This window comes from Apteryx mantelli, chromosome 1, assembly GCF_036417845.1.
Source record: "Apteryx mantelli isolate bAptMan1 chromosome 1, bAptMan1.hap1, whole genome shotgun sequence".
NCBI lineage: Eukaryota > Metazoa > Chordata > Aves > Apterygiformes > Apterygidae > Apteryx > Apteryx mantelli.
This window is the reverse complement of record NC_089978.1, coordinates 210,911,794-210,936,548: the sequence shown is the minus strand read 5'-3', so window position 1 is coordinate 210,936,548 and position 24,755 is coordinate 210,911,794. Positions and strand designations below refer to the sequence as shown.

Below are 24,755 nucleotides of genomic sequence, written 5' to 3'. Positions count from 1 at the left end.
GCTACAGTAAAGGCAACCAAGTCAAAGTCACAGTGTAATTATTTAAAAACACAAATGAATACAGTATGTCCTTGCCTGGCATTCAGATGTGTCTATACACTCTGGAACTCAGGCTGGAAGTGAATTATTCCTATTAGCAGGAAAAGTAGAGAGAGAAGCCATAAAATGCTTTGCAGAGCTGGTTGTCTTTATCTTCATTAACGAATCTAGCCAACCCAGTGAATCTACTCCACTGTGTAAATGCTTCAGCAAACCATACAGGAAATGGAGGAGAAAGAGGGAAGAGAAACAAATGATGGAGTGGAAAATCTGCTGACGGCTGAAGAGAGGTTTGTTTCCCACCCCTCCAGTTATATTAAAATATCAGTTGCTAGGTCTCTTGCATTGCTGAATAATTATTTTCTCCACAAAACTGTTTTAGATCAGAACTTTCACAGAATAAAAGGCCAGAAGGATTAATTCTAACAATCTGTACTAGCCTTCTGCAGAACCCAGGCCTAAAGATTTCTCTAAATTGACTTTTATTTCATGACTGTATGCAGAGACTCCTTAATGTATGCAGGACTCTGATACACTGAGACAACACTGGGTTTTGATTCTTTGTGGGCTTTATGGTCAACATGATTGTATGTACAGATATTGCTGATAAATAAACCTAAGCATAACCTAGCAAACAAACAGCAGAGACTGAGTCATACAATCTTCAAGCAACGATATTATGCTAATTGACTGTGATAGTAAAGATACAGGCTGCATCTTCACCTACTTTCTCCTGGTGTTACAACGAACCCTGGGTTCCTGATCCATCAGGCATTTAAGCAGGCACCTAATCAGACACACTAGCTCCTCTTTCTAAACCAAATGCCTAACTCTCCTTTGCATGGAAATAGGGGACCATTCCTGGGCATTACAGTATAGATGTAGCTACAGCAAATTTTGTTCGTGTTAGCATGTACCATAAGATATTTGTTTGGTTAGACTGTTGTCAGCAGTATCATGCATTTTCTGTTTATCCCAGAAGATTTGTTTGCAAACACTACCGAAAAAATCAGCCAAGTTTAATATACAGTATATTCTCCTAATGATATAACATACATCATCACGACAACTATTTCCCGCATGCCTAATTAGCATGCCCTCGTGGGCTTTAAAATCTTGCCAGTGCTGTTAAGCAACTGAAGGTTTGATATTTGCAACTCTTTCCTTTCCGAGCAGCGCTTGTGTGCGCACTCTCATTGACTTCAGGGAGACTGCTGTGAGTTATTCAGTGCAAATCAGGATTTTATCATGGGCATCTGCCATTCGACAATGTCAGGATCTGCAGAAGGCACACCGTTTTCTATGGTGGGCATAAATACAGTGAACATAAAATTGAAGAAAACTCAATTTGTCTTTGGTAAATTAGCACATATATAAGGTGCCAATGCTATAGTTAGTGCATTAACTCGTGTGCATTTTGGCAAAAGGCCAGGCGTGCAAGGTGCGGAGTTTCAGGCAGGTACATTATCTTGTCATATTCCACTCGACTATTTCAGATTCCAAATTTCCTCCTCATTTTTTTAAACTTCCATTTCCTCACTTTCCCTGCCCTGTAAAACTTCTTGTAGTTAGGATATGTGAACAATTTGTTTTCCAAAGGCTCCAAAATGCCACGTTCACTTCCAAGCCTATGTCTCTCCTCAGACAGCAGTGCAGTGCAACGCTGCCAAATCCAAACTTGCGGGCTAGATGCCTTGTTTAACAAAAGTAACCTGAAACTCTGTAAGCTTTGTATAATGCTAACATCTGCATTTATTCAACTGCAAATTATATGCACGAGGCCAGCTCCTAGCTGGTGTAAACAAGTAAAGATTCTCTGAAGTCAGTGAGGATTGCCTCCACTTATGCAAGCTAAACATATGGTATACATTCATTAGTTCACTTCCCTTACACGATGTTGGTCAGATTGCGAGTGAGGTATTCATTCACAGACTACTCTTACATATTCTTTTTCTAAAAGTTAAAACCCTAAATTATAAATTCAAAATATATATCATGGGGCCTATGTATCTGGGCTCAGATCAGGGATGTGCTGAGGCAGTTTCACTTGGTAAAAATGATTCTTGAAATTATCACTGATTCTTAAATTTCCCATTTAAAAAACGAATTCCCAAAAGTTCAACTTTCTGCTGCAGCTGTCTATTTGTACAAAAATTGGACAACCTCCTTTTCCTCTCCTCCATGCCGCTTAGTCTTGGATGCAGAAATCCTCCCTTGCGGTGTGGGGAGAGAAAACCCTATTTTCTCCCTGTCCCACATCCTGACCTTAACTTTACCTCATGGCCACCAGACCATGCCCAGATCCAGCTAAAACCTGGCATGGCACTCCTGGCATGCAGCCAAGGAAGAGCACATGGAAACAGAAAACAGAAAAGCCCAAGGGGGATGGATCAAACAGCAGTCTGCACTGCATAAGAGGGACGGAAGTAGAGAAGACTGGGCCAGCTTCTGCTTGCAGGAGCACGCTGACAGGAGGGAGGCAACGGCTGCAAAACCGAGGTAAGGAAACTCCAGCTGGACGCGAGGAAACTCTTCACTGCGAGAGTGCTCTGGCACAGGAGCAGGTTGCCCAGAGGCTGCAGAATCTCAGTCTTTGGCGATTTGCAAAACCGGACTGGATAAGGAGCAATCTGATCTAACTTTGAAGTTGGATTTAACTTCAAAGCTGGTCCTGCTTTGAGCAGAGGTTTGAACGAGATGGCCTCCTGGAAACCCTTCCAACCAAAACCCTTCCGTCTTTCTGAGATTCAGCTCACTTTTCAGGCGCCATCAGTGCAGAAAGCAGGAAATTCTAGTGGCTGCAGCTGGGTAACGCTGCATTAACACAACGTTAATTTGCAACAAAACTGATGTGCTCCTTTACGATTGCATTATAATTTTTCTCATTGCAGCTCACCCCTCCCCAACGGATGCCAAACTAAGTTTTCTCTGATTCTCTGACAAAATCTAGAATTTAGGCAGATAAGAAGAATGAGAAAATACTTTCAGCTGTTTGCTATAGAATATGACTTTCCTGACCTACCAGCTTCGATATCTTGGAAGATTTTTCTGTTTCATCCTCAGAGAGAAATTTCTTAAGTAAAATATAGACTTTTGATTACAGTGACATGACACTACTACAAAATATGGAACATTTTAGTAGCTGGGTTTGTCTGAACGTATTAAATAACAAAGTATTTGGGTTTTTTTGATACTAAAGATTAAAAAATAAAGTTTTTATGGGTCATTCTATTTTGACATATACTAAAAATCTATAAATGTTACTAAAACATACTCTATATTTCTAACTTCTCTAGAGCTTATGATAACTAGACATTAGATTTGTAAATTTCTGCACAAACCGTACTTAACTTTTTTACTCTGGATTCCCCCCAATGCTATTATTTGCAGTTTATCTTTTATAGATACTAGAAAAGATATCCCCAAAAAGGGAATGAAATGGTAAAAGGAAATCCAAAGTTAATTTTCTTTTGTTTTTCTCATGCTACTACATCCTACATTAAAAAAAAAAGAAAAACTACTTCTGTTTGGAATATTTGGAAGGATATCTGGGAATATAATGTATAAAAATATACACTGAAAGCAGCTAATCTGTGTACACATTTTCTGTTCCTGATAAGAAGTTACTAAACCCATGTATGGAAATCATGTTACTCACTTATTGTGATTGTTCAAAGGCGACATAAAAAATAAAATTAAAAAATAAATCATTCTCTTTTGATTGCAATTTACATCCGTTTGCACCTGTGTAAACCACCAAATAAGGTGTGAAATGGTTAACAGCTAGGACCAAAATACCTCCTCACTAGTAAAGATACTTTTAAAAGATTATGGTCAAAAATTAGTTTCTAGCACAGGAAAAGAAAATTAGCATCTTCAAATATATACAAAGTGAACATGTATTTTAACAGCAACTAAGAAATCAACATCTTCTCTAAGACGTAAATAGAGTCTGACAACCTATTTGTAATGAAAAAAGTATTCAGCAACTTGAACCCCATTTTCTTTTCATGCAACTTTTGTGAATAGTCTTGCTTTTCAAAAATGTCTTCATGATCCAAACCTGTTTTAACCAGTCGTTACCCAAGGATGAAGATAAGCTGGAGTGAGTCCTGAGGCCATTTGAGGTGGCTCACAAATATTCATTTGCACTTTAAAAGAATATTTTCGCATATCAGAATTGTTCTTTGAATGCTTACCAACAGATTTTGAAAGATTAAAAAAATACTCTGGGTAAATGTTCTTTTTCTGTAATATCCCTTTTCATTTTAACTAGATTGCTAAACTCATGTCTCTTCTTGATTTGAAAGGATGCCTTATCCAAGTACAGTAGGTGTGTGACACTGTCTCAGACAAGGTAGTTTTGTACAACATCAAAAGCAAAGCTATGTTCTGATGCTACTGAATTTTGCTGAAGGCAGCCTAAAAGCTCTTCAATGTTTGCTTTGAGCTATGTAATGCATTAGTTTTAAGATTCCACCTAAAGGCAATATAGCATCAGGTGAAGTACAGATGTTGAGAAGCAGATCCTTTCTGAAAAGTTAACTATTCAAATAGAGAAACTAGTGAAAGCATGTGGCAGTGGCATCCTGTTGCCTCCTTTAATATGGGAGGTAAAGTCGTGGCTCATAGGAATTACCAAGGTCACAGAAGAAACTTAGAGCAGAGTTGTGCACCTAGTTCGGTTTCAGATGGAAAAAAAAAAAATTGCTTGGTTCTTTATACAGTCCCTACAGCAGTGAATAGAAAATACCTCATTTGCATCTCATTTGGTCTAAAACCAAGACCAAACTCAATATAACTTTTGTCTGAAAGGCAGGCAGAATGGTAAACCTGTCTATAAGTTTGAAGCACGTAGAAGGCTGTAGCTTCCCTTCAGAGTGATGCCACAAAAGAGACTGAAGGAAAGCGTATCTGTTGGCATATGGAAACCAATGACTCCTTAAGTGATAACAGACATTTTCTTCTAAGAGAGAAAATGTAATAGCTCTTTCTTACCTGACTACCCTGCTTGTTTTCAAAGACGGTTCTAGTTAACTGCCTAAAATGACATTTCATGAAGCAGTTGTGTGTTTAAAGGAACTGGCAAAGGGCTGAAAAAACCTGAGACCTGTACATAATGCATTCTCAGAAAGCATAATATTTGTGCTAAAGACAGAACTAAAACAACAGAAAACTATCTTACTTATTTATTATTAAAGATAATATGAGCCTGCTCCTAACAAAAAGGAGAAAATTGCCTGGCAGAAGCATCCTTACTCCCAAATGAGTACAAAATACTACTGTATGCCTACATTCACTCGAATCTTAAGGATATGTTAGATGTGGATGGAAGCACCTGCCTTTCTGCCTGCCAGAGAATTCGTTGCACCTAAAAGGCATGACAGAGTCATAAGTATAATTTCCTATTAGGGACTATTATTTTCCAGTTGTTCACATGTAACTGCAAACTTCCATTTTCCATCCATTGCTTGAGATCTCCAGGTAATAATCATAATAATGACAATGATACAAAATTTGCAGAAAAACAGGAAGAGTTTTGGAGGAGCAGCAGTTGGTATGTTTGACAAAATTTGCATGATTTTGTCCAGGCATGTAAGTGGATCCACAAGTCATTCCACAAGTGGAATGATCAGTTTAAACTGAATGATTCTTCTGGATGGTAATTGATTATTGCACCTAGGTATCTTTATACATTTATTAAATATTAAGATACACAGAGTAAAACAGGGACAATTGCTGCTTGAGACACCTTCTACACGCGGTCCTGAATTTGTCTCTGTGTTCAGAGACAAATGAAGCGCAGAACTGAGGCTTTCACATTTATGGTCTTTCAGTGCTCTGAAAGCCCTATATAGTGTGGGGTTTTTTTATTTATTGTTAACAACTTTTCTTGTTCCAGAATGAAGAATTTCTGTCTTTCTGGGAAACAATCCAACATTCACCAACATTAGCAGAAGTCACTACAGCATGTTTTGGGATCTAACTTTTACTCCGAATTTTTTGGTGGGGACGGGAAAAAAGACAACTCTTTTCCATCCCAAAGGTTTGTCGGATCAATATTTGGAGATGGCATATATACTCCTCCTATCTCACAGCCTACACTCCTCCACTCCCTCAACACCTTGGAGGAGCCTGGCAGTTAGACAATTCACCCAAAAAGTTAGAGGGTCAGATTTAAGCTTAATTTTTTGTGATTCACAGTAGGAAATTAAGAAATCATCTTCTTTTTCCCACCTATGCTCTCCCTTTTCTTTAGCCCTTTTCTCATAAAAAAACTTTTAAAAGTTTCAGTTTTGCTGTCTCACTGTTTGTTTCAAAGACAGGACTTGAAGGTATCTTTAAGTTCTCTGTGCCAATGAGAGTTAAACAAGTGCCTAACGTTAACTTTGCCTAGGCCTACTTTCTGAATTGCATCCATAGGTCAAACCACCAACTTTTGGCTTTGCCTGCTTCTGTGGTAATTTCTAAACTGCAAAAATAGTTCTTTGCCTCTTCTTTGGTTTTCCCTTGTATTTTCAGACCATCTAGTAAGCAAGTGCAAGCTAATGAGCTATGCCTGCCCCAGTAACTCATTTAAGGTATTTCTAATTACAGAGGCATTCATATTTTTTACTCCTTTGGTGCATGAATGTAAAGAACTGTCATTTTTTAAAATATATATTCTTATGGTGAGGTGCATTTTATATTCAAAGTGCATGAATAATGCCCTCTTATGGCAAAATTTAGGGATTCCCCAAAATTTAGCTGGTCTAAGATCATTTATATTATGAATGCATGTTGAGGAAAAAAAAAAAAAAGACCACTTATCCTGGCAGGAAAAAAAAAAAAGAAAAAGAAAAATATACTGTGCATGGCATTACAGTCATAACCAGTAATACTAACAATTTTTTCTTTACACCTCCTCCATTTCTGTGACATTTGAGAGGAAAATCTAGTTTTGGAAGTACTTTGAACAATTAGGATAAGAAACTCATTTGAGAACACTTTGATCAGTGTCATTTGTCAATAGCTATATTAAACTGTGTATATACAATGGAAATAGGAAGGAATATATGAATATACTAATAGGCATTGACAACAAAGGGTTATCACTGATTTCCTTAAGTGTTCATAATGTAAGTAAACTACAAGGAATAAACAGGCAGCATTGTGGTGAAATATTACTGAAAATGTTTATATCAAATTTCACAATTCCTCTGCAGTCATTATGATAACTTTTATTACTTCATACAAATTTAAGTGTTTTAAGTGTAAGCAATAGCAAATAAAAGCCCTTAAAAATTTTGTATCTGTTTATGCTTTTCTTTTGCCTTTTCTTCTCCCTAATTGACAATGAATTAATTGATTTAAAGTTACAAAGGTGTAATTGTGGAGAAGATACTGTGTTCTGGCTGCCAGCCAAAATATAGATTTTTTTTTGTTTTCTTGGCTTGAAACAAACTACTGCTAACAGATTCAAATAAAGATTCAATTAACAGCTGCTCTGGAGAGAGACAGATAAAAAAAATGATAAATATTTAATGGAGCGTTTATGTTGTGAGAGAAAAAATTAAATGTAGACTCACTTTGAATTGTGGTTCTTTCAACATGAAGCCAAGAACCAAGTTAAAGCAATAGAAACTTTTCAGTATCAGAGAAAACTCTGAGACTTAATTCAGAATCTTAGATTATCTGATGCTCTATTTCTTATGCATCAGGTGCTTCCATGAAGTCTGTGCTAACTTTGAGTGGGCAATTAATGCAAAAATAGGCATAAAGTATACTTTTAACCCATTTAATCAATAAATAGGTAGCTCAGATTCTGTGACTACTTCTCAGTCCTTCTTTAACTAATAAAATTCAATATTAAGCTGAAAACTCAATGCTATTTTACATTAGATTATATCCTGACTGCCTTGGGGCCCCAGAAATGGGCAAAGAATTCAGCAGACTCTCCAACTCCAAAGAGCATACATTGACTTCACAGGCTTTCACTATCCCAGCCAAGTGTTTGCTCATCCTTTTTATGCAATACATTCTAATGAATACAATAGGGTGGCTTTTGAGAAGCAGGGATTTGATGATTGAAATATGATAACTTATTATAATGCAAAAAGCATTTCTTGAAGAGCCATTCAAAACATCTATTGCACTAACGGCAAAAAAAAAAAAAAAAAAAGCAAAAAGCATGGGCACTTGTCCCTATGAATTACGAGCATTTAAAGGCCTTGTATGAAAGAGTGTGAGAAATGAAGTAGAGGGTTCATAGGAACAAAAATTCATCACAAAATAGAATAAAGTCAGAGCTTCAATTTTGTCTTATTCAGGACTTTATAAGAATGCAGAGGGAGCTATATAATAAAACAAAGTGATAAAGTGATAGTTAAAACATCAATACAACACCATTTGTACCATGCTGATTCTAGAGACAAACCTCGATTCATAGCAGACAATATAACAGCATCTTTAAGAAATGTGAAATGATACTTTAGTGGAGACAAGACTTTCTTAATACTGAGCTAAAATTATTGTAACAAATCAGAATACTATAGAATCTCAATGTTTTCCACCTCTTTCATTAAGGGGTACTTTGGATTTACATGAGAATTACCACTGTTTGGTTTCTGCTACTTCAACTTCTTAAAGAAAAGGTACGAGTGGAAGAATGGTCATAATGGGTTAGCTGACAGATCTAACTTAAAAACCTGACTCCAATGATAATTAGGTTGTAATACAAAAGGATGAAGCTTGATGAGTAGGAGAAGGGATCATTTCTAGTGCCTGTTCTGTTCCTTTGTGTCCTCTGGTCAACACACACAGATTTCTTGACAGTTTCATGAAATTGTGGGCATTATTCAGAATGTTCCACGTTGCTCCACTTGGCATGCATGGTTTAATTTTATGATCTTTTTCATTAGCTTTGCTCTTTTTCCATCTGGACACATGCAATCTCCAACTTTATTTTCTTCAGTATGAGAAAAGCTTTCTTAGGGAAAGCAATAAGGCAGTGGCCAACAGGAGATGTCTGGGGAAGAACAAGGCATATAGAGAGTGATCCTTCTGTAGTACGCCCTCCAAGCTTCTCTTCACAAACAACAGCTTGCAGAACCCAGACAATATGCAGCGAGCAATTATCTGATAAATACCATCAGTAAAGCTTAGTCTGTACTTACAGAGAACAAAATAAATCACAGACTGCAAGGTATGCAGTTGCTACCCTACATTTAAACATGAAGGATGGTGGGAAACAGGATTGCACTAGTATAGATCTGGGACCAAACTGGGAATGGGCAGCCTAGAAGTAGGCTTCTAGGAGTATATTTCAAACCTAAAATGAATTAAAAAAAAATCATGATTTTTTTCTGCAGAACAGTGATTGACATAATGCTTTATAAACATCACAATAGCTGAATCTTAAGTAAAAGTTACCTTTTCAAACTCTTCTTCAAACAGAGTAAGAGTACCACCTTGAGTGTTGCTGAGCCCTGTAGCACATAGATCAATCACCACCAGGCTGGAGACTGGCACATCACACTGGAAACACCCTGTTATGTCACTGCCCTCTCTATCCTACACTCCTCTCCCCTTCTAGCTCTATTTGTCTGTTCGGATTAGTAGCTCCTCCATAACAGCTCTTGCTTACCTTCCCTGTGCGTTTTTAAAGCTCCTTGCACAATGGGACTTTAATTCCAAGTACTTCCAATACACAAATAACATATTAAAGTGCATGCTGTATACACTTGTGCTATCTTATATTTATAGCCTGTTTGACCTGAAGCCATCCTTGATGTGTCAAGGACAATGCCTTTTCTTCAAGTCTTCCTTAGACATTCTTCTTAATCTACTTGCAAAGTAACGATGATTTGTTTAATTTGCTAAAAACTCAAAACCAGCTTTGTGTAAGCAGACCTCCACTGGCTTTGGTTGTATCACTGACTTCATGTGATCGCACCAGCTAAAAGGTGGAAAATCTGACCAAAATACCGTGCTTCTCCTAGAAGTGGTTGCCTCTACTGAAGGGCTGGTAGCATACCAGAGTGAGCTTACATCTTCTGTACAGACACAGAAGTACTTATTTGTAATTTCTGCACAATTATCATCAATCTGTTCAATGACAGAGCTCACTGTGAAGTGCTGGCACACTGACTTCCAGGGAAGCCATTCAGAGCTGGGTGTATTTGGCTGGAGACAACTAGAGTTTTATCACACAAAGATCATAATGTTTTCCTCCAGTCCCATATAGCTAATAATGCTTAATTAACATGGTTACACTGACTCTGTTCCTCAGCATCATATCTCCACTGTGCTGTGAAAAAGCATATTTTCCCCTGGAAATGGTCTTTCATACAGCCCAAAATAGTAAAAAAAAAAAAAATCTGGTGAATTCAGTTTTATGACTTACTATTAGCTACATGTCAGCAGTTTTATATGGCTCTGACTTTGGTCATGAAGCTCCACTGCTCCTGAGCAGTCCTTATTTGACCCATGGCCCATTGACCAGCTGAGGTCCTTGGACACAGTGTGCCCTATGCCATCTCTGACCACACAGCAGTATTGACCACCTCCTGTAATCTTTGGACTATTCGCTGTGAATAAGAAAATAAATTGTTATTTATTTTAGCACACCTTCAAGACAAAAGCCCAATAGCTTCCCCACCACGAACAGGTGATATATTTCACACTTTTCCCAGTTCTTGTAACTGTGGAAGAAAAAGAAGAAACCGAGACCAGTTAATTGGATTACCAAATTACCTTATATTTCTATAAGGGGATCTGACACTCAAACGAGCAGGGAGGAAAGAGAAGCTAACACCATTTTCTCTTATCACTTCTAATCTGGACACTTACTCTATATGTTATTTCTTTCCTTTTTTTAAGCAAGGAATGGATTACATTTGATGCTCACTTTATCTTGTCTTTGTGACATTTTTAGCATAGCTATTATTTGATCTTGTTTCAATCGTGCTTGTGTTTAAACCAGAAATTACTAAACCTCTTGATCTTCTTAATGGTTAGTTGCTGCCAATACAGTGAAATTATTTGATCCAATTTCACCATGCCATTTTCATCCTTCCACCCATGTCTCAGCAGGTTCCTCTCTTGCTCTTCTACCTTCTTCATCCAACTTTTGGTTTCTTATCTCCCTCTTTTAAAGCTGTTTTCCTTCTGCTCCTATTTTTTCTATAATCTGATCACTTCTTCAGGAGCTGAAAATCTAAGTGGGAAGGAAAAAAAAAAAAGAACAAAACAAAACAAACCCCAAAACAAAATGCTGAGTAAAAGATCAAACGCACTCTTGCCTTCCCCTTCCACTGCTTCTTTTCTCATTCATGATTTCGTGTAGTGTTTTAGGTCAAAAGTTAGGCCAGAGTCCATTAGAATGATTTGTATGGATAACAAGCAAACACCATGCATAGAAACAACAAAATAAGCATCTGTTTGTTTTTGGCCAGGGGTATTTGCCTTCTCTGCTCACATTGTGGGAGTCTCAGATTCTGAGTCTGAGACAAAGAGCCTGACTCCAGTCCTACCACATGGAGTTAAGTGCAACCTGGAGTAACTGTTCTTCATTATAAATCTCATATGCATAGTTCATCAGAACTAAAAACAAATTGCAAAACACCTTGTATGCTTTGTGTAATATATGAATAATTAAAAATGGTCTGCAAAGTTGAGTCCAGCCTATTTGTCCTCATCTATCTCCATGTTAGCCTGTAAAATATACAGCCTGGAAAGAAAGTGTCTTGCATACTTTTCATTTCACTCACAGGGCTGATTCATGCCAGTAAATACTGAAACCCCACCTCATAGTTTGGAAAAGTAATTTCCATTCCATTACTTTTGCTCGAAGCTAATCCATGCTATTACAAAACATCTAAAGTAAAACTTTAACCATTCCACTTAGCCCAGCTGTGAAGTTCAAACTGTTTTCTAAAGTTAATTATCCTGCTCTAACCTGCACATACGCACATATTAAAAACAAATAAATCAATATGGCTCACTGCATGTTTCAATTTGCTTTGTGTTTTTAAAATTAGCATAGTCTTGCTTTGCCTAACAGATATATGAGTATGACGGTATCTTACAGATTAAAGTTTTGTATTTGTCTTTGTAGTTCCTTTGCTAGTTTATAAACTTGAAGACCTTGAGGGAGTGTCAGAAATCCCCATAATTTTCCTCACTGCTCCATTTTACCTTTTTATTTCTCATGGAGCTAATACATGTGGAAAAGAAATGCAGATAGCCAGATGGCTCCCTAGTGTCCATATATACAAAAGCACTGACAGACACAAGTGACTTTAACTAAAGCTGATGCTGATTTATGCTTGAGCATATTCTTTTGTTGTCTTTTTCTCATGCTATATTACTAGGAGTGTGTGTTTGTGATCCCACCTGGAAGAATTTTTTTCTGAATTTTAAGAAGGAAAAGCAGATTTTTTTTTTAATTATGTGAAAAAATTTGAGGAGGAAAATTAGAATTGTCATCAACATTTTTAGAGTTAGCATTTCATGGCAACATTCTTCTTTTTCTTTGACTCGCATTGCCACTTATTAAACTTCTCCTAAAAGAGAGGTTATTTCATATTTTGTTCTGTGGCTTTCTGTGTGCTCTGCTCTGAATCACCCCGCAAGATCACAGCAAGAGAGAGAATACTGAATTAGCTGATTCACTTGTGTTGTTTGGTGTGGTGATCTCTAATTGCACTTATTTGTGGGGATTTTCCAAAGCAGACAAGTGACTTCTCCTTTTGCCAGGACGATGTTGTCAGACTTTGAGGCTTATGAACGTTACCACATTTCAAGGATGAGCAGCATTATGGTCACAGTCACACTAACCGGTCATTGAATGAAGAAGCTTTCTGACGGCTTAGTTTAATTGCTGTTTATGACAGCAAATGTTCATGTATTTCTGTGCAGTTTTGTCGTGTCAAGGAGGAGAGCTGGAACAGCACCAATATTTTTAAGGACTCCTATTCTGGAGAGTTTAGTTTGTCTGGTGGCATCAGCTAATTCATCCTCAGGATATGATGTGAAGTAGGTCAAGCTTTTCAAAAACCTGTACTCACTTCTTCTCTGGAAAAATCAATAGCAAATCTGATGTTTGATTTCAGAGGAAGGCATGTCCCACACTTTTATATTCTCACTATTATAAGTGCCTTATAATATGGGAACTTCTAATTTGAAGAAACCACTAACTTTGCTAGGCTGGCGCTGAAGCTTGGGAGAGAAACTGCCTCTGAAATGTGTGTAACCCTAACTCACGTAGATGACCTTTTACACAAACCGGCCTATAGACACAGGCCATAAAGATATCCACATAGACAGAAAAAACTAAAGTGTACTGTATTCAGACTACTCCCTGCTCTCTGCCCAAACCATTAGTATTACTGACTGCTCTGGTGCCAAGCAAATGGCTGGAGTGTATAATAGCTGGAAACAAAATTTGAACTTGAATGTGTGTACTGATTCCTGGCGGGTACTTGTTTACCTGTTCACATACCTCAGCTGCGGCACGTGGCTGCTGGAGCACCACGAGACACGCTCCCTCGAGGCACTGCTGTGACGGGACCGTGCTGTGCAGCCTGCACTGCCTCGGCTGGATCACACAGCGCCTTCACCTGCAGAAATGGAAACCTCAATCCAGAAGTTTGCACCTAACAGGTCAGACCAGAACACAGCATACTCACAAGACAGCTCGGGAAACTCTTTGCACAAACCTTGTCTGCTAAGCAATCCAAAGCCCAGATGCTGTCATCTGGAATATCCTATTGGCTTTAATGGAGCTGTGCTGCAGTTCACCAGCTTTAATCCCGGTCCATGTTTTCTGGATAAAATTTTCAATACAATCTGACTGCTGTGAGAGCACAAGTCTCACCAAAAGTGGAAACTTTGCTAATAGCTCAGTACCTTGGGCAACGCTGAGGTGGTGCAAAAGTAGCTCCTAGTCTTCTAAACCGCAAAAGTGCTTTTGAAAGCTTCTGAAAAAAGAAAAATGGAAAAATTAAAAGTGAAAAAACAGGAGACTGAACTGCGACTCTAACTGCTGCTCTAATACTCCTTAATTCTTCACTCATTTTCTTTTAAAGTTTCAAAGACAAGAAATAATCCCCCTCCCCCCCCCAAAAGAAAACACAACAAAACAAACCAAAACCAAAGCCACCCTCCTCTGTCCGGGGGTCGGTGTGACCCGATTTCCTTCTAACCGGAGACCTGCATCTTTCCCTCTCTTCACAGTGACACCTACCGGCCTCCCCCGAAAGCTCCCCGCTCCCCCTCACCCGGCTCCCCCCGGGGCCCGACAACCCCGCACTCCGGGGCCCGGCTCCCCCCGGGGCCCGACAACCCCGCACCTCGGCTCCCCCCGGGGCCCGACAACCCCGCACCCCGGCTCCCCCCGGGGCCCGACAACCCCGCACCCCGGGGCCCGGCTCCCCCCGGGGCCCGACAACCCCGCACCTCGGCTCCCCCCGGGGCCCGACAACCCCGCACCCCGGCTCCCCCCGGGGCCCGACAACTCCGCACCCCGGCTCCCCCCGGGGCCCGACAACCCCGCACCCCGGGACCCGGCTCCCCCCGGGGCCCGACAACCCCGCACCTCGGCTCCCCCCGGGGTGCTGAGCGGTGCCCGGCCCCGGCGCCCCCCGCCCCGCCCCGCCGCGGCCCCGGCCCGGGCGCTGCCGTCGGGGCGGCGCTGCCGTCGGGGCGGGCCGGGAGCCGCGGCACGGCTCCGCCGGCGGAACGGGAACTTTCCTCGCGAGTTTCCCTGCCTCCCGCGGGCGGGCCGGGCTGCGCAAGGGGTCGGTGTGTGTGTGTGTGGGGGGGTGCTGGGTGGGGTACCTGCCCGGCAGCCGCACAAACCTCCCGCGGAGCCGGCCGGAGAGGCTTTCCCCCTAAAACCCCTCTTATCACGTTGGAGGTGTCATTCCGCCTCCCCGCCCGCCCCGCAGTGCTGTAGCCGGGCGCGCCGGCTGCTCCCCGTGCGCGCCCGCGGGCCGCTCCGCGCCGCCGAGCCGAGCGGAGCCGGCGGCCGCCCCGCCCCGCCCGGGCCGCGCCGCGCCGCGCAGTGCCGTGCCGCGCCTGGCCGGGCCGGGCCGGGGTGGGGCCTCGCCGTTATTTATGAGCTCCAGCCCCTATTTGCTCGGCTAATGATGCAGCGGGGCGCGGGGTGAGGCGGCTCGCGAGCGCGGCGGCGAGGGCAGGGCAGAGCCGAGCCCGTGTCTGTAATCGGAAACCAAAGCTTTCACCGTCATCGCGCTGCTACTTTCCATTCACTCCTAGGTGCTTAATTGAGGGCTGGGGAGAAGAGTTCCTGGTGCCTTAGCAGTCCGGCTGTAAGGATTATTTTACAGAGGAACTGGGAGCACCTTTGCAACCACCAGGAAGAGAGATTTTTTTTTTTTCCCCCCTCCCCACAATAAGCCAGGTTTGGAATTAAAGTGTTCTGGTAACGCGATTGGAGTCCATAAACTGATAGAAACCAGATAGAAAGCTGTATTACTGGTTCCTCCAATAGCTGGGTAAGCATAATTGAAAGTTCTCTTTCTTTGCTCTAATCGATGTGAAATGTGTTTGATTATTGAATTTTCCTACTGTTCACAGATAGTTAAAGCAATATTTTCCAGACCTGCATAGTCTGGGTTTTCCTTTCTTTCTTTTCTGCTGGTGAACGGTTTTCCTTACAGGGATTAGAGGACCTAGCCTTTAGCAGATGACACCTGCACAGCACTTTACAACGAAGCTATATAATACTTTTCAAAAGCAATGTAGCACACTGAAAGGGACCTCTGCGTCAGGAAAACTTCACCACGTTACTTTGGTAGTGGTTTGCTGGTTTGTTTACAGTTAGAATAGAGTATAAGAGCAGGAATGGAATTAGACATTGCTTTTCCTCTGTCTTAGAAGATTCTTTTAAGAGTACTTGCAAAATTTTAGGTCTGCGGGTTGTCAGCAGAGATCATGTGCACAGGGCATGCTGAATATAGTATCATGACTTACTGAGATAAATTCAGACCTGGGATATAAGCCCAAACTGAGATTCAAACCTGAAATGAGTTTGTTTTCAGTTAGCAGGTATGGAAATTCCTGAAATTAAACCCATTTCCATTAGGTAATTCACATGACACGTACCCTGAGATACCTTTGTGGCACAATGTGCTTTTATTATTTATGTCTAACAGCTGGATAGGAAGCATGCAACTTAGAATTTGAATCTTATATTTGCCTGTCACTTTTGTGTATCAGTGAAGACTGGAAATTTGAACAATGAAATGTAGCAATATTTCACTCATAACTGATTGAATTAGAATTGGCAGGAGACATGAGAGTGGGAGGGAAAGAGTGCTGAAAGGGTGTTATTTTTTATTATTATTCACAATATCATTTAAGGGAAGAGAAAAAGCCATATAGTTTTTCCTCCTTGACTTTTCATCTCTCTTGCAAAGAAAGCATAGTGCTACTACTGTAGAATACTAATCCCACTGCATCTGTTAAATCACATGTTCAGTATGATTGACTATTTGTTTTGGCCTGACAAAGCAATCTTATCAGGATTTAAAGGCACTTCTCTCAGAAGAGGGTTAAGGTAAAGGATATCCCATGAGCTAGTTGTGAGTTTTAAATCTAAAACCTTACAGAGCAACATTAGTTTGGGAGTTTGTGTAGCTTCTTTAAGAATTATTCTTGGCAAAAACTCAACAACTATATTTTAACTAAAAAAAAAAAAAAAAGCTTTAAAAAATTATTTGGAACTGAGCCAGAATGGATATGTTTCTTCTGTAGACCAGATCCATATCTGGGAAATTTCTGACGCTAGTGTTTTTGTCAATTAGCAGAGCAGTAGCATTACTTGATCTTCATGGGTCTCGGAGTGCTGCGGAGCGCGTCGGGAAGGCTGATGCACGCTGCAGGCTGAGAGCTGCGCGCGCCCTCGCGCGCTCTCCATCCCTCCCCCCAGTTTAGGAGGAAACCCTGATGCAAACTGAAGCCCTTAAAAATGATTTACAGGGAGGGGATATGGAGTGACAGAGGTAGTAATGAGATAGTGAGCTTTTACCTCTAAGTCAGTGGTGTGGATCCAGCCCAAATTGGTGCTGACCTAAAGTCATCTCTGCCTGACAGCTGGTTCCTGCCATGGTTTGGTGGTTACAGCCTGTTCTTTCAGGACAGGTGTGAATCTCAGAGGGACTGAATGAACAAGGATGTAGAAATATTGTCTTCCACTGGAGGGACTGTAGTGCTAGAGCACAGCTGAGGTAAAAAGAGTAGTGATTGCCTTTTTAATGAAGAGTTTTGTTGCCTGAGCAATCTTTAGCCTTTAATGCTATCTTTCAGTCCTAGAGTTTGCTTCCCTCAAGGTGCTCCCAGTTACCACTGAATCATATATATCACCCCATCATTAAATACCAGTAAATGGTATTTAGTTGAAAGGCTGTTGAGGCCAAAAAGAAATACGTATATACATATGAGTATGTGTGTGTGTGTGCATATATATATATATATATATATATATATATATATAAAATAAATAAATATATATATAAAAGCAGGGTAGAAGAATGGGACTAGAATGAGTGTGTGATTTATTCTGGCTTTTGCAGTTGTGCTGAAGAAACTAATGTTAATCTATTGACATCAAAGTTGTTATCATAGGTTAAATGAAACTGAGACTTGTGCAGGTTTTTGAGAGCTGCAGTTCAGGAGTATTACAGATGGGTATATTTGAATGGGAACTTTGAATGTGTTCTGTTTTTTATGGGCCTGATCCAAAGTCAGCTGGAAGCCCAGGAAGGGGCCACTGCTCCAGTAAGCTTTGTCTCGGGCCTGGCATGAGTCTTCCTAGCCTAAGAAAAGATGGGAGATTTGTTCTGGCGTGTTTTTGGTTTCTATGAAGAGCTCAACAGCTAACCCCATAAAATTGCATGTAGTTTCAGCATATGTATGTGAGTAACAGCAGTATCAAGTGTTTATACCCTGCCCAGTCTGGAGTATTGTTAGTGCTCTAAGAAGTCTGAGAGAGCAGGTAAGTACCTGAAAGGAGCTAGCCCAAAAAGCAAATGTTGACTGATAGTTTCAGGCATGTTGAAATATTTTTGATTTCAAGGATATTGAAATTAGTGACGTATATGGTCAAGACTTCACCTTTAGAAAAGGTATTGAGGGCTGCTAGAGCTCTCAACTTTCTAAAACTTAAGGCTTGCTTTTGAGCACCTTTGATTTCAAATGTTAAAAAAAGGGGGGGGAGGGGAGAGGGAGATCAAACATGATGTGAAGTAAGGAGAGAGGTCTAAAAATATCAGCCAATTTTTTTATTCATGAAACTTTATCTCCTGTCCTTGCTTTGCTCTGCCTTGACATTTAGTATAATTATTTTTCCAGCAGGTGGAATTGTCCTTATTTAAATAAACTGAATCTAAGTCTGTCTTAGCCAAAAGCCCATCTCTTGGTTTGTACGGACAGGCAGGGAGCTCTTTTTGTGCTGGCACAGAACACAGCTGGAGAAAACCATTTTCAGATCTATAAAGAAAAAAACAGAAGTGTTGTACTCCTTCACTTTATCATATATTATGACTTCAGCTGGAAGTGCTTTTTAACACAGATTGTCCTGTAGTGTTCCTTGTGCTCCACGCAATTGTTTAAAGACAGTAATGTGATCTTTCTTTCAGGTTTCCTTTCTTGGATATTAAGTTGCAAATCTGAAGAGATGGCATTGCTTGCACTGCACGTGTTGATTGGGATATTTATTTACTCTAGCCATGTAAAAGGATCTTCACAGCCTCAAGCAAGGGTGTTTTTAACATTCAATGGTAAGAAAGAAGATAAACATTCTTAAGCAAATGTTATCCTTGAATATTTTCTTCTCCCCCTTCAGCTCAATAAGAAGAAATTGGCTATTTAATCTGTGTGCACAATTATTATTTTTGATTTGCTGCTGAGATACCTTCTAGCCTAAATTTAATTCTTACATGAAGTTCATTGCTACTATAGCTATAGGTAATTAAATAATCATACCTCCACTCTATTTTGAAGGTTATTATGATTTACTAACAATTAAAGGTTTTATTTCTTATCCTTAATTTTGTTTTGGAATGATAATAGCACATGAAGTACATGGCATGTGGTAGAAGTGCTTAGTGATTTGGGTTGCTTTCATTTGCTGCCCAACTGCGACTCTTTACACTCTGAAAATCAGACTCCTTGAAGGTTTACCAAGCTAGTTAGCAAGGTGCTGGAGTTCTCTGGCAAAATACCGCTCTTTGCATGCTTCATACAATGTGTTGGATGTACTTAGGCATCAGTGATTGCAAAATGCTACATACTGTAAACAAGCAGTCAAAATATTTGTTTGCGAGAAAAGTACGTCCACCTCTAAAGTGCTGAGCAATACTTTACTATTAAGGTAATATTGAAGTAATCGGAGTAATAAGGTAGCTATTTTACAGCCCTGCATTTAATTGCAGAAAAGACTTCCTGCCAGCTATTGACATTTTGTTTGGTGGCTGCATGTGTTGTAACAATTTTGCCCTTCCTTGCATTTCTGTGAAAATTTTCTAAGGTCTTTATGTTTAAATTTAAAAAATAGAGTAGTAAAATGTTTCAGCTGATGGTTCTTGTAATTTTGAGGGTTTGTCTGGAAATCAACCATATTATATATATAAGATCATATTATTATTATCATTTATATATATATATCTCAACCTTTTTTTTTGAAAAGTAGAAGAAACATAACCTAAGGCCTATGTAACCTAATGTAACCTATTTTGCTATACTCTTTATCAGTCTATCCTATCCTCCATCCGAGGCACTTGCAATGTGTTTGAGTTGCTTAGTCTATAACACAGTGTACAAGAAGAATTAGTCAGGAAGGGCAGCATATCTGGTCTACAGCATACCTGGGCTGTCTGTATTTTGATGATGACTCCATTCACTCTGTTTCAGTCATCAAAATACCTAAGGGGATCCTATTTTTCCAGTATTAATCCTTGTCTTAAATGCTGATATTAGCCACCACTTCAGAACATGTGTGTCCTTCAGAACATGAGCTTATCTGTTCTGCTGAATTAAATCAGAAATTGTCTGTCATTAAATATAGTGACATTTGCTTTCTTCAACCCTCTACCTTTTCTGGGATTTGTCTTTGAGGCACAAGGGCTTGCTACTCCCTGCATCAATACTGTCTGCATTAGGATGTATTGTATCATTCACAAGTGCAAGGCTGTCCTGCAGCTGCCATGTCCTGCCATGTGAATATTCTGCATGCTCTGAACAGTCTTTGGAGGAAGCACTTAAAAAACAAAACAAAACAAAAAAAACTACTAAGTAACCCATACCGCTACTCCCGGCAATGATCATAATTATGTACACAGCCTGAGAGCCATCCAGAGGGAGATCTCGCCAAGTTAGACCTTCCACAAATACCAAATAGTAGACTGATCAATTGCAAGATATTGCATATTTTGGGGTATATGGCATTAATCTTATGAGCCCAATACTTGGTAGGTGTAAATTGCATAGGTTCAGTTAAAGCAGTGGTGAATACTGTATTCCAACAAGGAGTTGCCAAATGATCAAGTAGGTGGTGGCCTAGGTGGGAATTTATTTTCCTTGCTTAACTAATGCTGGTTTAGTGTAGATAGTGCTGATTCTCAACACAGAAGCAAGTTTTTCTGTGAATGTGTATTACACTTGCATCTCTGTCACAGTTAGGCGAAACAAGCTAATTCAAACTTCCACACTGTGTCCAGAGTGGCCTTGAAAATAACTTAGGTTTCCCCTGATCTCCTGTATGAGGTCTCTTGCTTACGGCGTGATTCTGCAATACTTTATACAACAGTCCTGTGTCATGTCCTTGATTTTTAAGGTGATGTTTTGTACAGGTAAAACCGGCGGTCTCTAGCCTCAGTGAAAGTTAGTGGAAAGCAAGTGTCACCTGAGACTTGCCTACTGCATGATAGTGTTAAAATGGACATTTTACCTTCCCTAGTACTTTCCTTTTGTCTCCTCGTAATGAAAATGTAGCTAGAGGTCATAATCACAGTCTTCTGCTGAATATGATCCCAAGTTTTGTACAGAAAAACATTCAGACTTTTTTCCAGTAAATTATGTTTTAAATTCCTTGATTTGTAATGGTCTTTCAAAGTCCTAGAGTTAAGAAATATAATATGCCTTTTATAACATATCAAGTAATATCTGAAATACAGGGCTGAACTTTTCATATAACATGAAAACAGTAAATTTATTTTTAAGTCTGATCTCCAGATGGTAAGAAACAACTTTCATTATGTAAAAAGAGTTTGTAGGTTGTGTACAACAAGATAACAGCCCCACTATAGTATAAATTTCTGTTCTGTAAATCTTCATTTCTTTACATGGGTACTGATATAAAGAGAGAAGGTGAAACTTTGTATTGTTCCGTCACCACTGCTTCATGGTTTGTTGTTTCTAAATCATGTAGAAATATCAAGTTATCAGCTGCCATCATGTCCTGAGAATTTGTCAGTTTTTACGAAGAAATATCACTCTTTCAAAGTGTATCATTTGAAAATAAAACTACAGTTAGGACTTCTTATGCTTTAAATGTCATCAGACAATAAAGGCAAGTCATTCAAGTTTAGAATATTTACGGGATATTTTTCATGTTGTGAATTAGACTTTGCTTAGTATCTATATTTGTATAAGTTTGGGGGATAGAATTTATACAGGAGAAGAAAATGAGTGATTCTTTTCAAAGCTAACCTGCTCCTTCAGGAGCAAGTCAATTGAGCCTATTCACACTGCAGCATTTCTCATGGGAAAATCCAGTGAGTATCTTGACCTATTCTGTTGTTCATCAGGAAAGATAAAAATGTGAATCGTTTGAATTATGGGCTGCTTTTGCTCTTTGCCATCTACTTCATTAAGAATCAAATGTAATTAAAAAGTAAGCCTGGGTTAATACCTCAAGTGTCTGATAATAGGGAATTTGCAATTAACTTCAATGGGTGAAGGATTGCAAGCCTAATTTCTATTTTTGAAATCAAAAGCATGGCCCCCTGTCTAATTAAAATGTAGTTCATGACTTAGCTGAGATTGTTAAATGTGCATATGACGTGAGTGCAGAAATTATTACTGTCTGCACCCTAATTATCCTGAAAATTCCAGTGTCATACACAACTCCTGGGCCTGATTTCTATTGCTTTACACCTTGTTTAGCCATTCCCTGGGAAAAAGGAAAGGTCAGTCTGGAGTCAAATTGCATGCTTTGCAGAGGTATAGGTGCTCATACACAGCACTGGGCCTATGGAGAATCAGGTGAAGGAATTTATGTGCCTGGAGTTGTCCTGTTTAACTGTAATGGCTCGGCCCATCCGTTCTGTACGACAGCTGCACTTGCAGAGTGCAAGCTGGGAAGCACTGGAGGTAGAAAGGTGGCTCTAATTTTTCTGAGTCTGAAATTGCAAAGATGTGAAGCTTGTTGTGCAATGTTGGGGAGTCATCTACCGTGTTCATATGGGAGCATGTAAGACGTAGGGTACCCATGATGGGAGGATGGAGAGGATCCCTAGACTGCTGGTATACCCTTTCCCACTCCCCTTACCTCCTACAGCTCTTTGACCCCTGAAAAGACTTTCCCACCATAATTTAAAGAGTCATAATTTATTTTCTGCTCATAGCAAAAGACTTCGCTTATCTGTTTATGAGCTACCAAGTATAATGCCTGCTGTTTCACAAGCCACATGCATTCCTCCTTGTTACTACATGTTTCTGAACAGATAATTGGGAACTAACTCTCTCAGGCTGCATATGGGCAAAACCTTTCTCCAAGCCAGTGGGAGTATTATCAAAATAAAAAATGAACTTGTAGACTCCACAATAATGTCAAACTTTCTTTCATTTCCAGCTCAATTTTACATTTTTTTTTTTTCCACCCCTAAAATGACTTGGGCCATGCCACTTTAACTTTAGATTTTGAATCAGTCAAAGCAGCTCCCATACTTATTTTTGAAACTGCACTCAAAGCTTCTTTGAACTTTGAATTTATATGGAGATGCACAACCAAGTGATAGTTTCACAATTATCAAGGTTTACTGGGAACATTTTGTGCATTCCTACCTAAAAAGTCTGGTCAAGCAGATATTTCCCATGCAGAATCTCCCATTGTCTCCAATGAAAATTCCATACGAGAAGTGGATCAAGGCTAATTTGCAGACAGTTTTGTTTCTCTTTTTGTCTGAACATTACTAGAACACGTAAAGAACTTTTAAGAAAGTATCAGTCAGCTTCATTAATGACAATTAAAAAGCATAAAGTGTCACCAGAGCAACAGCAACACTTATTCAACTGTCAACATATTTTAAAAGATTTAATGCCACCCCTGTGGTTACCCTCAAGAAGAAATAAAGGAACTGAGAACCATTTTCTTTGAGCTCTTGAGCAACAGCAGTACAACTTGTTTTTAAACAATCCCTCATTGTAATGTTAATGTTACCACAGTTAATAAAAAGTTCATTTATTATTTGGGGGACTTTGTCCTGATGACAGTCCAGTAGGCAATGGTTTATGCTCAGATAGTTTATTGGATATTTGGTGGTGTCCATGGAATGAAAGCTGCTTGCAAAATGAAGTAGAAATAAAGGAGTGCTTAATAAAAGAGAGAGAACTACAGATTTCTTTTTTATTTTTGTTTATTTGCAGATCTCTTGAACATTTTTATAGGGGCATCATTTTCAGCAAACTGGGTCATATTTTCTCAAAAGCGACTGACTTGTGACTTGCTAAGCTTCAAGGATCTTATGCAGTGCTAACTTATAAAGTGCTGAGCACCAACCATGTGAAAATCTTTCCTTTTCAAATGTCTCATAGTGGGTATCTAAAAAATTAACTCACTTTTGAATACCACCAGCTAAAAATATAAAATTGTTTCTTAAGTATGGAAGTTGGTATTTTTGCATTTGATGGAACTGACAATCAAGTCTTGTTTGTCTTGTTTAAAGACAAATATCTGATTACCAAATTAAAGCCTTTCCAGGTTGTTTTTGATTTAGTCTTCTCTGCATACAGACATCTCTAACTTTTTTCTCCTGTTGTTAAAAAAGCAACGAGTTGTGTTCATATAGACATAGTGCAGTAAATCTTACTTGTACTTGTTCAAATAGACTGAGTTTAAATTTTGAAAATATTTCCTAAAAGGCATTAAAGGAAGCACTTTGTACAAAGCTCAGTTTTCTTTCTAGAGTTTCAAGGGTAGAGATCCCACATGCTACATAATATTGAACCTGATTATTTTCACGCTAGCTCTTGTTTAGTGGCAGTGTCATTGAATTGACTTCACTGTCATTATTCCTTGTTGACATGAGTTTTTGTGAGAGGAGAATTAGGTATATTATTTTTATATTTAAAGTTAGCTTGCATGTGCCATATGCTGTGACTTCAGTTATGAAAATTTCATGCAATGGAATTGAAGTCACAGGCAAGGTTTTCTCCGGTTCATTATTTGTCCTCCCAAGTCACACTCATAGGAAAGCATAAATAACTACACAGTGTTCAGGGTAATTAATTATCAGGTTTCAAATATAGGGGGAAAAGCTTATAAATGTAATCCTACTCTTGGATAAATAAGTCATCAAATCTTACAAAGTTTGAAATGACTTGAGTGTTTCTCACACTCTGAAAGGCAGATGTATTGTCTAAGAGAGGGTTCATTGCCTTTACTCTCTTTTTGTTCCCTTTATCAGTCACCTGTATCTGAAACCTCTCTT

At 39.5% G+C, this 24,755-nt stretch overlaps 1 protein-coding gene and 1 long non-coding RNA gene across 6 annotated transcripts in view; one reads left to right on the top strand and one right to left on the bottom strand.

The window, feature by feature from the left end:
• Nucleotides 1–14,998, bottom strand: part of LOC106485613 (uncharacterized) — a 540,848-nt gene extending 525,850 nt beyond the window's left edge. For 2 of the 5 annotated variants that reach the window (XR_010887352.1, XR_010887357.1), the window contains exons 1-4: nucleotides 14,860–14,998; nucleotides 13,930–14,000; nucleotides 13,740–13,846; nucleotides 13,523–13,640 (exon numbers count right to left, since the gene is read on the bottom strand). This is a non-coding gene — a long non-coding RNA (uncharacterized lncRNA). Of the gene's footprint in view, nucleotides 1–8,189; nucleotides 9,047–10,423; nucleotides 10,608–10,756; nucleotides 11,237–13,522; nucleotides 13,641–13,739; nucleotides 13,847–13,929; nucleotides 14,001–14,859 lie in introns of those variants that run through there. The other 3 variants (XR_010887354.1, XR_010887351.1, XR_010887353.1) reach the window with 3 other exon arrangements.
• A 250-nt stretch (nucleotides 14,999–15,248) lies between these two features.
• SEMA3C (semaphorin 3C) overlaps nucleotides 15,249–24,755 on the top strand; it is a 128,755-nt gene continuing 119,248 nt past the window's right edge. Inside the window, exons 1-2 of the mRNA XM_013944048.2 lie at nucleotides 15,249–15,539; nucleotides 18,684–18,824. Coding sequence (XP_013799502.1) covers nucleotides 18,722–18,824 — 103 coding nt within the window. The 5' untranslated portion in view covers nucleotides 15,249–15,539; nucleotides 18,684–18,721. The remainder of the gene's footprint in view (nucleotides 15,540–18,683; nucleotides 18,825–24,755) is intronic.